At 40.5% G+C, this 13,546-nt stretch overlaps 3 protein-coding genes across 5 annotated transcripts; 2 read left to right on the top strand and 1 right to left on the bottom strand.

The window, feature by feature from the left end:
- Window positions 1-32: 32 nt before the first annotated feature.
- LOC119554703 (protein O-mannosyltransferase 1) lies at window positions 33-4,854 on the bottom strand. 2 transcript variants are annotated; one of them, XM_037865707.1, is made up of 4 exons: window positions 3,513-4,852; window positions 2,172-2,734; window positions 954-1,733; window positions 33-892 (listed from the first exon to the last, which is right to left on the bottom strand). In XM_037865707.1, the coding sequence occupies exons 1-4, from the start codon at window positions 4,151-4,153 to the stop codon at window positions 171-173; spliced, it is 2,706 nt and encodes a 901-aa protein (XP_037721635.1). In that variant the 5' UTR covers window positions 4,154-4,852; the 3' UTR covers window positions 33-170. The 2 variants fall into 2 exon arrangements, with proteins under 2 accessions (XP_037721635.1, XP_037721636.1); XM_037865708.1 differs by lacking the exon at window positions 33-892 and having other exon boundaries at window positions 1,057-1,276; window positions 1,342-1,733; window positions 3,513-4,854.
- Window positions 4,855-7,318: 2,464 nt separating this feature from the next.
- LOC119553113 (protein new-glue 1-like) lies at window positions 7,319-7,672 on the top strand. 2 transcript variants are annotated; one of them, XM_037863292.1, is made up of 2 exons: window positions 7,319-7,488; window positions 7,546-7,672. In XM_037863292.1, the coding sequence occupies exons 1-2, from the start codon at window positions 7,319-7,321 to the stop codon at window positions 7,670-7,672; spliced, it is 297 nt and encodes a 98-aa protein (XP_037719220.1). The 2 variants fall into 2 exon arrangements, with proteins under 2 accessions (XP_037719220.1, XP_037719218.1); XM_037863290.1 differs by having other exon boundaries at window positions 7,319-7,672.
- Window positions 7,673-9,678: 2,006 nt separating this feature from the next.
- Window positions 9,679-10,011, top strand: LOC119555210 (protein new-glue 1-like). The gene has a single exon (XM_037866469.1). The coding sequence runs from the start codon at window positions 9,679-9,681 to the stop codon at window positions 10,009-10,011; it is 333 nt and encodes a 110-aa protein (XP_037722397.1).
- Window positions 10,012-13,546: the final 3,535 nt, after the last annotated feature.

The following is a 13,546-nucleotide window of genomic DNA, read 5'->3' as shown; positions in this document are numbered from 1 at the left end:
TTAAATAAATAAATAATAGTTTTAATTCGTCTTGCAAATGAGTATGTTTACATGTCAAATAATTTATGGCTTAGCACTAGTTCAACTTTAGCTAGGTCTCCTAGTCTATTGTACATGGTACGAGTACATCATTGCACGTCTCTCTGGCCGCGGAGATGGCATTTGGGTTTTCAGTGCAGGTTGTGATTTTTGTGCAGGACAAAGTCCCAGGTGTCCTTCCAGCGCAGGCTGCGTACCTCACTCATGGTCATCTTCCGCGCTCCATAACTGAATGGTATGAATTTGGAGAAAATGCTGAGCACGCCCACCAGCCAAAGGATGAGCATGAGACGATACAGGCGCACCAGGTGGACACCGCGTCCGGTGCAGATCCGTCGCAGCAGATAGTCCAGGTGCTCCACGACAAAGCACAAGAGGAGCAATTTAAAGATGAAGGCTGGCAAGTAGTTGTGCAGGAACAGCGTTCGATCCACAAAGAAGTACGGCAGGTAGTGCATTAGATAGCCAACGAAGAAAGTATCGCCGGCGATAAGGAAACGATGCCACTCCTGCTCGGAAATATCGAAACAAAGTCGCTGCCGTCGTGCTGCGTAAAAGGCGAGTAATGCGGCGTATACAACTATTCCCGCGGAGGCCGTGTACCAGAGCAGTACGTTTCCCAGCAAATAAATCTGCGCACTGGACTCAGAATCCAACCAGTAGGCAATGCCCTTGTCCATCAGCGGCCATTCGTGCGGCATCGAGCTGTACATGTGACTTGGCAGCGATTTCGCTTGGAAGAGCATCTTGGATTGCAGCTCCAGTAACTTGGCCCAGAACGAGAGGCGTGTTCGCTTCGTGGGTATCATCTCGGCAGTCAGCATCTGGCGTTCCCTCTCACGATGGTCCTCAGCTGTAAGGTTATAAAGATCATTAATATATAATACATTTTCTGAATATATATTTGATTTTACTCTGGGTATAGCGGTGCTCCTCCACATTCCAGATGGTGTCCTGGTGACCTGCCTTTTCGCGATCCGCCACCACCTCGTGCTGATTGAAGCCCCAATCCGGTAGCTGACGGCCACTGAACTTCAGAGCAGCTCCCGTGGACTCGTGAATCAGCCGGATCTCCGACTTGATGGCGTGCCAACTGTCGCCCTCGGAATCGCGATTCAGGATCTCCACGCGCCACAGCAGCTCACCGGCCATTTTGATCTCGTAGTCAATGTAGCAGCTGACCTCCTGGCATTGGGGCGTCATCGCGGCTGCCACATCGTGGGAATTGAGAGCCCTGCTGGTGATTCCATGGACCAACTGAATGATGTCACCGTGCCGAATAACATCCGGGTTATCTCCTACCACCAGGTTTTCTTTTGTGGGTCGCTTAACCAGCCACCAGTTGTTGACATCCTTGAAGGAGTAGCAAGTGACCTGCTGCTGATGGGAGGAGCCCCTCTTGTCCGGGTAGCGCACCGGATATACAGCTGCATGCGAGTGCAGCCAGCAGGTGCGTCCGTGGGTGTTGCGCAGTGTGATCTGGGAGCCATGTACCACCGCCAGCGGTTGTCCGCGTGTGATCGATGCCAACCCGCCATCCAGAGATGCCTGGAACGCACTGGTCATGATGCTGTCATGTGGTCCAGCCCGATGCAGCGTCTTGAAGTGGACGTAGAAGACTCCTACATAGACGGCCAATGGAATCCCAACGAAGATCAGCAGACGACTGATGGCGTGCATCCACAGCTGGCGATCTGAAAAGAAGAAAAGTGTTTCAGTTTAATTGTAAAAGCGTGACTGAACAGGCTAAGATAATTGTTTTCAATTAAATATATGTTTGTCTTTTAGGTTTTAGCCTTTTTTTGAACAAAGAATTAGATAACTAGAAAAACTTTTAAAATTGAATAGATATACGATGACCACACTACGTATACGCAATATTAACAGGACGTATACGTAACTACTGATCTTCTAAAGCAGCTGTAGGCACAGAATATAATTATATTTTGTCTTTAACTTGTGTGAGTTGTTTGCAAGGGGCAGTTTATCGTTGTGTGTGTGCCGACTGCTGTTTTACACTTTTTGTGTGGTGGAGGAAAATTAACAGAGCTGTTCCCTAAGCCCGCTTGTCAGGAAGCTATAGACCGCTGTTCTAGGACTATGATTTATGTTTTGATAAGGTGGACCCATACCAGTCAAGCTCGCGTCGTAGAGCAGCTGCCACAGGTGTCTACATAGCAAATAGAAGGCCAGTCCCAGCGACAGGAATCCAATGTACTTGATGGTTCCGGCGGCACCCAGAAAGACGGCGGCCGCAGCTCCACTGACCAGCCACTGGAAGCTGCCCAGGCGACACCGCTGAAAGCGGAGCAGACAGGCGATGCCCACCGTGGTGGTCAGCAGCAGCATCGATTCCATGAGCACGAAGCGGGATTGGGTCAGCAGGGAGTTGTCCAGGACCACGAGCAGACCGCCCAGAGCCGAAGCCCAGCGACTCAGCTTCGCCTCCAGCAGCAGCTTATAAACGGCGGGGGCTAGGAGACTTCCGCACATGGCCGGGACGAACCGGAACCAGAAGATGGGCATGTCCGGCGCATAGGGCTCTCCAATCCGGGTAAACGTGTAGTTGCCACTGTAGCCAGCCAGGCTGACCAGTCCGGCGATGAGCTGTTTGCCCAGCGGCGGATGCTGATCGAAGAAGAAGATGTTGCGCATGTACATGGAGATGTACTTGCCGTAGTGCAGTTCATCGAACCTGTAGAAATAAGAAATTGGTTTTTAATCTATCATAAAAAGTTTTTCTAAGAGTCGTATTGCAACAAAAGGGTACTTTTCAACAAACACTTCCTAACCATAAATCATAAAAACCATAGTTCCTATCCTAATTCATAAAATGCATGTTTAACTTCTAAAGATCATTGTCTTATCAATATCAATAGCATATCGTTTATAATGTTTCTGGGAACAGTTCGTTCTGAAGTGCAAGATCAAAAAGAAACTAATGTAAAATTGGTGGTCGTAATAAATATTTCATTATTTTTTATGTTACAGTGATTCATAAATTACTATTTAAGTTATAACTCTTACGAAGTTATTCCTATGCAATATCATGTGTTATAATTTACGCACTGTATGTAGATTACTTAATCAATATTATTACATACAAAATAAGAATGAAACATTGCCATTAAACTTAGCTGATCTTTGAAAGCCACGACCATAAATTTTGTCTACTTTTCCAGATCCATGTATGTATTTATGTATGATATTCGGGATTCATTATGAATAAATTTTTTGAAGTTGGTCTCGAAATGTGACTTGACTTGAGAAGTGATTTTAAAATAGAAACTTGTTTTGCCTTATTCTCTACAAATATGAACTTTATATAAAAAAGTCAATAAACATAAAATGTTTTCTCAAACTAGATCTATAACATTTACATATTTTAATTTTTGATAATTATTGAACTGCTTTTTCCCTTCAATGGTCACCCCTTTTTCCACTTCCCTGTTTGTTATTGTTTTTCTACTCACACGATATGCGGCGGCGTTGCCAGCTTGTAGAAACGCGTGCCGAAGGCCAAGAGAAACAGGGTCCAGCTGAAGAGATCGATGCTCAGGCTAACGGTAAATGGCGGCGAATTCGAATTAGCTGTTTCTCTCTCCCCCGCTCCGACAGCGGCGGCTGCTGCGCTGCTCTGGTGCCTCTGTTGTTGTTTGTGGCAGGAGAGCGAGCGAGAGCGCGACGGCGAGGGCGAACGTGAGAGGGAGCGCGAACGATCGGAGGTAGGCGAGGGGGAGGCTTGCTTTGGCGTCGCTGCTGGCGTGGGCGTCGCGGTCGGCGTTGGCGTCGCCGTCGGCGTCGAGTGCCGGCTAACGCTGCCGCGCAGCGGCGCATTCAAATGGCAATTGGCGTCGACGCAGCAATTGAGCATGGTTAGAGCACGAGCACCGTTACAGCACAGTGGTGAAGGTGAGTTGTGGCCCGTGGTTGGTGTTGTTGCTGCCTTCGAGTTTGTCGAACGGCTGCGAAAGTGAAGTCTTTCGTTTGACTCGCCGCTGAAATCGCTGGCCGCCCATTGTTGCTGTTGCTGCTGCTGCTGTTGTTGCTGTTGCTTGCTCACTTTGGCCGTCTTGCGGCGCTGTGTAATTGTGTTGGTGTAGGTGGCAGACATAGCGGTTTCCTCGTTTTTGTTTGTGTTTCTCTTTTTCAGCCTGCGATTTGCTCATCGCTTTTAGCGGGCATTTCTTCCTCGCATTGTTTTTTCGAAACCCACTTTCACTGATCAATTAGCATTCGTCGATCGTGAGATAATCGAGCTATCACTATCACTATGTTATTGTTTTTGTGTTAACTTCCTATTTTGCCACGTTTGCCTGCCAACAAAAACAAAAACCTGTTTTGCACTTTCTACACTCCACTTGTCTCGCTGGCTCTTCTTCTTGCCGCCTTCTCAAGTGATTTGCATTTACATACAAACGATGGCCAGCTGTTGAAGAAAGTTTCGTTACCGAAATCTTCCCACAAACACAAGCACACACTCACGGAAGTGAAGTAACAGTTTATGCGGCCAAACACTTCTTGGCCAAAATCGCAACCTGCACGGAAAAGATCTCACGACTGAATGACTGAATCTGAATGGGCGACTGGAAACGGATCCGCGATGGCTCTCTTTCTTCTGCGCAGCCGCAGCCGCTGCCGCCGACGCTGCCCTCGGCGCACAGTGGGTGGGTTTCGCTAAACACGGTGCAAAAATTTTAGCTGTTTGGTTTAATGATCTACCAAGGAAGCTGCAAAAGAATGAACATTAATTAGTGTATTATTAGTTCCACAAAAATATTGATTGATAATTCTTTCTTTAGCTCTATTCCCTTTCTCTGGACATTACCCTTTTAAAATTTAAATGCATACACTTAACAACATATTTTAAGTTGGAAAAGTATTAATTAATGAGTATATACATATGTGCAGTTTAGATTTTCACGGCGGGCAGATCGGACGTTGTGCTCTTTGATTTTCTTACAAATCCCCTGAAGACGATCTCCGGACGAAATGGAAACATATTATTCAACAAATTGAAAAACGTAAACTTTAAATTTTGCAACGAATTTCTTGCAAACGAGCCACTGTGCGACTGCGCTGTCTGCGCGTGGAATGCGGTTCGGCTGCTGGGGCCCTGTCTCTTTCGTCTTTCTCTGCTTGGTTCTTAGCCCATTTCCCGTTTTGTGAGCAGTTCCCAGTGATGCCTTAATTTAAACAAAAAGCTGTGTTAAAATGTTATGGCCAATAATACAAAAGAAACAATATAAAGATTGCGGTTGTACTGGCAAATTGCCATCTTAACCTAAACAGAACTCCAGGGGAATAAATTCAGAAAATTCAGAGGATGCATGTTAGTATAAGTCCAACGAGGTTCATAATCACATTAAGAATATCTAAATTTTAAAGAATAAATGTACCCCGAAAAAAATATTCATTGAAAAGCTAATATTTTTACACTAATTCTACTCCATTGACTATCGATTTGGTGTCCATAAAATAAGAATTAAATAAATACTTTCCAAAGTATTCAATTGATATTAATTGACTTAAAAATATTACAATAAATCCAAATTCTAGACATTTAAATATAGTAACTATAAAGTTTACACTTTATATTACTATGTCTTGAAAACATACTTTAAATTCAAGACTTTCTCTGGTATACTTTTTAAACAACCAATATTAAACCTTAACTCTTTCTTTGGGTATACCTTCTTTGCTTGTTACCAAAATATTTAGTACGCATGATTGTAGCTTTATTTGACGGATTAAAACCTAAACCTGCAACACTGGATGTGCATGCAAAAAGATCTCTCCCGATCTCGCTCTCTCGTCTGGTCTTCCTTTCTCTCTACCTTGAATGTCGCCAAACGGATTCTGCAAAAACAGAGAACCACAACAGCACAATTAAACACCATTTATTGGCGGTATAAAAAGCTGTTGTTTGGTATTTAGCAGCTAAGTAGGTACATATATACATACGTACATACGTGAAAAAGTATCTTGTACTTATGGATACCGTATAAAGCACGCGTCACAGGTGGAGAGGTGGGAACCTGTTCTCGTGGTTTACGACCTATTCTGTAGACGATGGACCAAAGACGGGAGTTCTCCCATGACCTATTGGCCTTATTCTCTGCTTCATTTTAGTGACTCTCGAAGTTGTTGAATTTAAACTTTATTGTTTTGCATCGAACTTATGACATTCGTTGCCGTATTGTAGTCTAAATTCTGTGGGTTAGGTAAACTGTTTTAAACTGGTTCTAGAAAACAATCCGATTCACAGAAGTTGGTGCGTTTTCTTCCCACATTGTTTACCAAAATGTTTGTGAAACGATTCATAATCTTATACGTAGACATATTTTATTTATTTATCTTATTTTATAGCCCTGATTTACAAGACAAAACATTGTTTTGACTAAAGATGTAATTTTATAAAGTCAATACGTATTAATATACTTTGTTTTAAAGTTATTATATATTATTATTATTATTATTATTATTATTATTATTATTATTATTATTATTATTATTATTATTATTATTACTATTATTACTATTATTATTAATATTACTATTATTATTATTATTATTATTATTATTATTATTATTATTATTATTATTATTATTATTATTATTATTATTATTATTATTATTATTATTATTATTATTATTATTATTATTATTATTATTATTATTATTATTATTATTATTATTATTATTATTATTATTATTATTATTATTATTATTATTATTATTATTATTATTATTATTATTATTATTATAATTATTATTATTCTTATTATATATTGTATAATTAAGAAGAAAAATAGATTAACATACAATGAATGAGATTAATTCTCGACCTGAAACGCACATTTATCTTCGTGCTTGTATAATGGAGCACTATATCTATTTTTACCGTGCTGTATTTGTCGCGTTTGTTCCCAGTGATATAATATAATTAAAAAGTGCGTGTATAAATACATCCAGCTGAAAGTCGAAGCAGTGTCAACATGATTCCAGCTAAATTGAAGTTCGCCAAATATCTTTAAAGTTTGCACAGCTGTTTTGTGGTAGGCTCAGTACTTTGCAAATTTTTATTTGAGTAGCCTGGTTTTCAAGATAGGCTCGAAGAATTGGATCAGATGGTATTATGCGTACGGTTCTCACGCTAATGCGGATAAACCCAGATCCGTCAGATGTTTGCTTTTCTATCTTACAAAATAGGTATAAAAGGTGTGGTGGTCCAGCCAGAACAGCATCAGTTGATCAGATCTAACTACCAATCATCAACATGAAGTACTCCTGTGCGCTGCTCCTTTTGGCCATCCTGGGATGCTGCCTGGTGAGCCTGTCGAGAGCTGCCTCAACCACAGCCGCAAGCACAACCGCTACGACGGAGGCCTCCACCGCCACCACAGCCGCGTCCACGGCCACCACGGCCACCACCGCCACCACAGCCGCGTCCTCGGCCACCACCACCACCACAGCCGCGTCCGCGACCACCACAACCACCGCAAGCACCACAACCACCACCACAGCTGCTTCCTCCGGCAAAAAGAAGAAGCACGTGACCCACTACAAGCGCAAGACCCACCGCCCCAAGAAGGTCAGGAAGATCCACCGCAAGAAGAAGCGCAGCGGCTAAACAGCGTTTTATTCCCCCCAATCCGACTCCATTTGTTTTGAGCTCCAACTTCTTAAAATCGTCTCCTGTTATGTTTGAATTCTCAATAAAATTCCCTTATTCCGCTGGCTTTAACAAATTGATGTTTTCCAAATGTTTCTGTGGGTTTTTCGCAATATTTTTATATTTCTATTGCAGTTTATATCAATTTTAGTTATATGGAAATATTAACTTTAACAACTTTAAGTATTGGATTATTTTGCAAACTTTCTATTGGGTACTATAGTAGTATGAACCACTAGATGTCAAGTGTCAGATTTGACTTAAAATCAAGGACGCGACATTTCAGCTAGATGAACTATCCATCTCTATATATCTTTAAATCGAATACAACACTTGACCTCGAGTTAGACAAACTACTCTAGACCAATTTTGGTTAAGTTGACGATTTTAAAATTCGTTTTAAATATAAAATTGATTTTATAATCACGTAATATGACTGTCATCGGTTCTAATATTATTTCTCCACGAACTGATTCGTCTAAGTGATGCCTGGTGGTGCTGTTCCTGGGATGATGAAGATATGCGCGGCATATTCTTGTAGAGGGTCAGTGGTCAGTGGTTTGTAACGGAGTGAAAGATACGTATCCGACCTATAAAGTAAATATATTCATGATCAGCTTCACTAGGCGAGTCGATATAGATTTGTCCGTCTGATTACATATCGTTTGTGAGCTCATACTAAAAGCTAGCGATTTGAGCACGCAGATCCAGTTTGAAAAACCCCCGATCGGACGACCATATCTTATAGCTCCCATGGGATCGATCAAAATATGCCAAATTTCCCAATTTTTTTGTAAATTTCAGCAGCTTAAAAGCTAGCAACATTAAACTTTGCAAATCGTTTTATTTGATTTATAGCTTGATCAGCACTAAAAATCTGGCCGATCGGGAGACTATTTTTATAGCTACCATAGAAGCAATAGGGTAAAATAGGTACGAAATTGATGTTTTTCAGGATAAATATGTAATATTTTATATGTATCTAATATTGGCTTTCCAAAGTTAACTTCCGCTCACATATTTAGTTAATTCGAAGCTAAAATGTATCTTTTTTTCGATTATGCCTATGGGGTCCATTGGATATACATAGTGCTCTGATCCTTCACGTTCGGCAATAGAAATGGAACTTTTAAAACCCTATGCAAGGTTATAAAAAGAAAGGAAGAGAAAGAGACAATCAGATACCCGTTACTCAGCCAACGAAATAGCGCCACCTATCGTTCATTCATGTCGGCTGATTACAAGTTTTGGGCGTGAGATTGGGCGTGGCACCCTGCTGAAACTAACTTAAGCTGCGCAGGAAACCCAAGAATCTGCACGCTCAATCCCAACATTCTAGCTCTTCTAGTTTCCGAGATCTCAGCTATCATACGGACGGAAGGACAGACGGACATGGCTAGATCGACTCGGCTAGTGATCCTGTTCAGGAATATGTATTCTTTAAGGGGTTGGAAACGCTTCTTCCAATATACCCTTTTACTCTACGAGTAACGGGTATAAATAGACGTTTATGTGTACCAACATCATTCTCGCCCTAATAAGCACATTTATCTTCGTGCTCGTATAATGGGTCATTATATCTATTTTACCGTGCTACATTTGTCACGTTTGTTCCCAGTGATATAATATAATTAAAAAGTGCGTGTATAAATACATCCAGCTGAAAGTCGAAGCAGTGTCAACATGATTCCAGCTAAATTGAAGTTCGCCAAATATCTTTAAAGTTTGCACAGCTGTTTTGTGGTAGGCTCAGTACTTTGCAAATTTTTATTTGAGTAGCCTGGTTTTCAAGATAGGCTCGAAGAATTGGATCAGATGGTATTATGCGTACGGTTCTCACGCTAATGCGGATAAACCCAGATCCGTCAGATGTTTGCTTTTCTATCTTACAAAATAGGTATAAAAGGTGTGGTGGTCCAGCCAGAACAGCATCAGTTGATCATATCCAACTACCAATCATTAACATGAAGTACTCCTGTGCGCTGCTCCTTTTGGCCATCCTGGGATGCTGCCTGGTGAGCCTGTCGAGAGCTGCCTCAACCACAGCCGCAAGCACAACCGCTACGACGGAGGCCTCCACCGCCGCCTCCACCGCCACCGACGCCACCACCACCACCACCGCCGCCACCACCACAGCCGCGTCCTCGGCCACCACCACGACCGAGTCGTCCTCGAACACCACAACCACCACAGCTGCTTCCTCCGGCAAAAAGAAGCACGTGACCCACTACAAGCGCAAGACCCACCGCCCCAAGAAGGTCACGAAGATCCACCACAAGAGGAAGAGCAGCGATTAAACGCCCTTAAACTCCCTTCAATTCGGTTCCAGTTGCTTCGAACTCTGACTTCCTCCATATCTCTCACAAATTTTATAGTTTTATAATTATAACTATTATCGTTAATCAAAATATAAAATTAATAAGTAAAATGTTTAGTTATGTTATTTAGAATCATATAATTAAAAATTCAACCTTAATTCAAGAAAAGAGTGCTACAACAAACATCATTTGAGGGTAAAGATCATCGGTCATATCTAGTACCATTATTTGAAGTAAAGAATTGGAAATCTGTTTGTTTCTCTAAAAATTAAAGGTATTTGATTGGTAAAATTACATTCAATTTTCCTATAGCTTTACACCCATAAAAGATATATCTTCTACAAAAACTTTTCCATGCGTAACAAAATGGTAAAAGAAAATATAGTTTTTGTTTTTAAACGCTGTTCTAAATAAAGATTTTTAAAGTTTGCAGTGACTTTAAAATTTAAAATGTGAATATCTTTTTATACGCTTAAGAGGGAAAATACATATTGAATAGTAAGTTTATTGTGTATTTTATTATTCTTTAACCAATATGGGATTGTGCTAGGATTTCATATCTTGGCACGGGGATTACATAGTTCGTATACAATTTAAACCATATATTATTTTTGTTACCTTTTCAAAACAACGGTGGAATTTTTTTGTCAGCCCAGATCTGGTCGCTGTATAGATCCGATTTTGATGATTGGCAATATTAAAAAACGCTCTAAGTCAAAAAAAAACCTCTACATTTTAAAATACATCGAAAGCACGTTCGAGGTATGAAAAAACACAAGGAAGAACGCTATAGTCGAGTACCTCGACCATCAGATACCCGTTACTCGGCTAAAGTGACCAAAAGGAGATGGAGATATGAAAGCAGCAAAGCGAGATTGGAATGCGCTACCTACCCGTGATCTCAATATATGGTTAGGTGGGCGGCGTGGGCGTGGCAAACTTTTTTTTGGGTCAATTGATAGGTATTGACGAGACTAACACATTTCAGTTAAAATTGTTGTTCAATCATGAAAATTATGGGCGCGACAGGCTTGACCAGTTTGTGGGCGTTAGAGTGGGCGTGGCATATTCGCGTGACAAACTTGCGTTAAGTACAAGGCTACGGAATCTAAATCTGAAATCCCAATTCTCTATCGTTGATAGTTTTCGAGATATCCGCGTTCATATTTACTATTTTTTGAAGTTTGTGGGCGGAACAATTTATTTATTTAGTATACCCTACTAGATTCGTCGGAAAGTATGTAACAAGTAGAAGGAAGCGTTTCCGAACCTATAAAGCAGTGGTCGGCACACACATACCATCACAAGTTTGCCTTGCATTAGTGTGAGTGTAAAAAACATGAAGTTGGCGCGCAGCGCTCTGATGCCTGACGTTTCTCTGTTTTGCAAAGAAATTCTCTGCCGCAGCAGCAAAAAAGTGCGCCGAGGCTGAGAAAAAAAGAACCGAAGACCCATGCCGAAGTCATACGAACAACTACGTTATACGTGAGCGAGCAGAGGATGGGCAGAACACTTCCCTATGCTCACTAGATAGGCCGCTGCCGACCCCTGCTATAAAGTATATATATTCTTGATGGGGATCACTAGCCAAGTCGATTCAGCCATGAAAGTCTGTCCGTCCGTATGAACGCTGAGATCTCGAAAACTACAAATGCTAGAAAGTTAGGATTTGGCATGCAGATTCTTGAGGTTCTGGGACAGCGCAAGTTTGCTTCAGCAACACCCACTCTAACGCCCACAAACGCGCATACGCCCACGCTAAAATCCAAAAATTATTCAAATCGGACCATCCATAAAAAGTTATAAGCAATTAAGGAAATTGACGCTAGGTGGCGCCGTTGTGTGGTTTGCAATTGTGAACAGTAGCTTAGCTGCATATGTCCATCTCTCTTGCACTCCCCTTAGCTGAGTATCGGGTATTTGATAGTCGATGGCATCGACTGTTTCGTTTTCTCTTGTTTTAATTAAAAATGTTGCTTGAAGTTTTTTTCCCAAATTAAGGGGTGTTAAAAAATGTTGTTTTTGTTTATGATTTCTGTATTTAATAAACTAAATTTCTGTTTAAAAACTTGATAATTAAAACATTTTTGAAGTTATGGGGCATTTAAATCTATATATTTTGTTCCCTAACATTTTTTTGAGGAAATAGTGGATAGACCCCCCACCCACCCGGGTTAAAAAGTACTTTTTATACCCTTGCAGAGGGTATATTGATTTCAGTCAGAAGTTTGCAACGCAGTGAAGGAGACGTTTCCGACCCCATAAAGTATATATATTCTTGATCAGCATGACTAGACGAGTCGATCTAGCCATGTCCGTCTGTCCGTCCGTTTCTACGCAAACTAGTCTCTCAGTTTTAAAGCTATCGGGCTGAAACTTTCCCAAAAAAAGTCTTATATCTTTTGCAGGTAGTATATAAGTCGGAACCAGCCGGGTCGGACAACTATATCTTATAGCTCCCATAGGAATAATCGGACAAAAAAATGAAAAAAAATTATATCTTAGGTGTTTTTTAGCATATAAACTCCTAAGCTTGGAAATAACAATTTTTAAATAATTTTGAATTTTCAATTAAATTTTATCGAAATCGGACGACTATATCATATAGCTGCCATAGGAACGATCGGAAAATTTGTGGAAAAATAATATGAAAAAAATTATAGCTTCGGTGTTTTTCAACATATAACCTCCAACGCTTGGAAATAACATTTTTTAATTAGTTCTGAATTTCGAATTAAATTTTATCAAAATCGGACGACTATGTCATATAGCTGCCATAGGAACGATCGCAAAATTGGTAGGAAAATAATATGAAACAAATTATAGCTTCGGTGTTTTTTAACATATAACCTCCTACGCTTGGAAATAACATTTTTTAATTAGTTCTGAGTTTCGAATTTAATTTTATCAAAATCGGACGACTATATCATATAGCTGCCATAGGAACGATCGGAAAATTGGTAGGAAAATAATATGAAACAAATTATAGCTTCGGTGTTTTTTGACATATTATCTTATACTATTGGGAACATCATTTTTTGTGTTTTTAAATTTAATAATTATAGCTGCAAGGGTATATAAGCTTCGGCTTGCCGAAGCTAACTTCCTTTCTTGTTTTTTGCTACTTAAACATTGTTTTTTGTTGCTTCACACCCAAATTATGGATCTGCCACTGGGTGAATGTATCCCCTTAATTATCGCTGTATCGAAATATAGGTCTATAAGATTAGTATATTAATGTTCCTTACATAATTTGCATACCTTAAAAGTTTATATACAAAATATATGCCGCCTTAAATCCAAACATCGTCAAAGTATCTTCAATATTTATTCAACTGCTCAGTGGTGGTAAAAGTTCTATGCGAAATATTGTTTGCTTAACCTAGTTTTTAAGATAGGCTCACAGATTCCGATTGAGTGAAACTTAAGTAGGGCATTGCCCAAGAGGTATAAATAGTGAAAGATTGGGAAGAGTACAGCATCAGTTGATCATATCCAACTACCAATCATCAAC

The sequence above is a fragment of the Drosophila subpulchrella genome, chromosome 3L (genome assembly GCF_014743375.2).
Source record: "Drosophila subpulchrella strain 33 F10 #4 breed RU33 chromosome 3L, RU_Dsub_v1.1 Primary Assembly, whole genome shotgun sequence".
NCBI classification, from domain to species: domain Eukaryota; kingdom Metazoa; phylum Arthropoda; class Insecta; order Diptera; family Drosophilidae; genus Drosophila; species Drosophila subpulchrella.
This window is presented reverse-complemented; position numbering and strand designations above follow the sequence as displayed.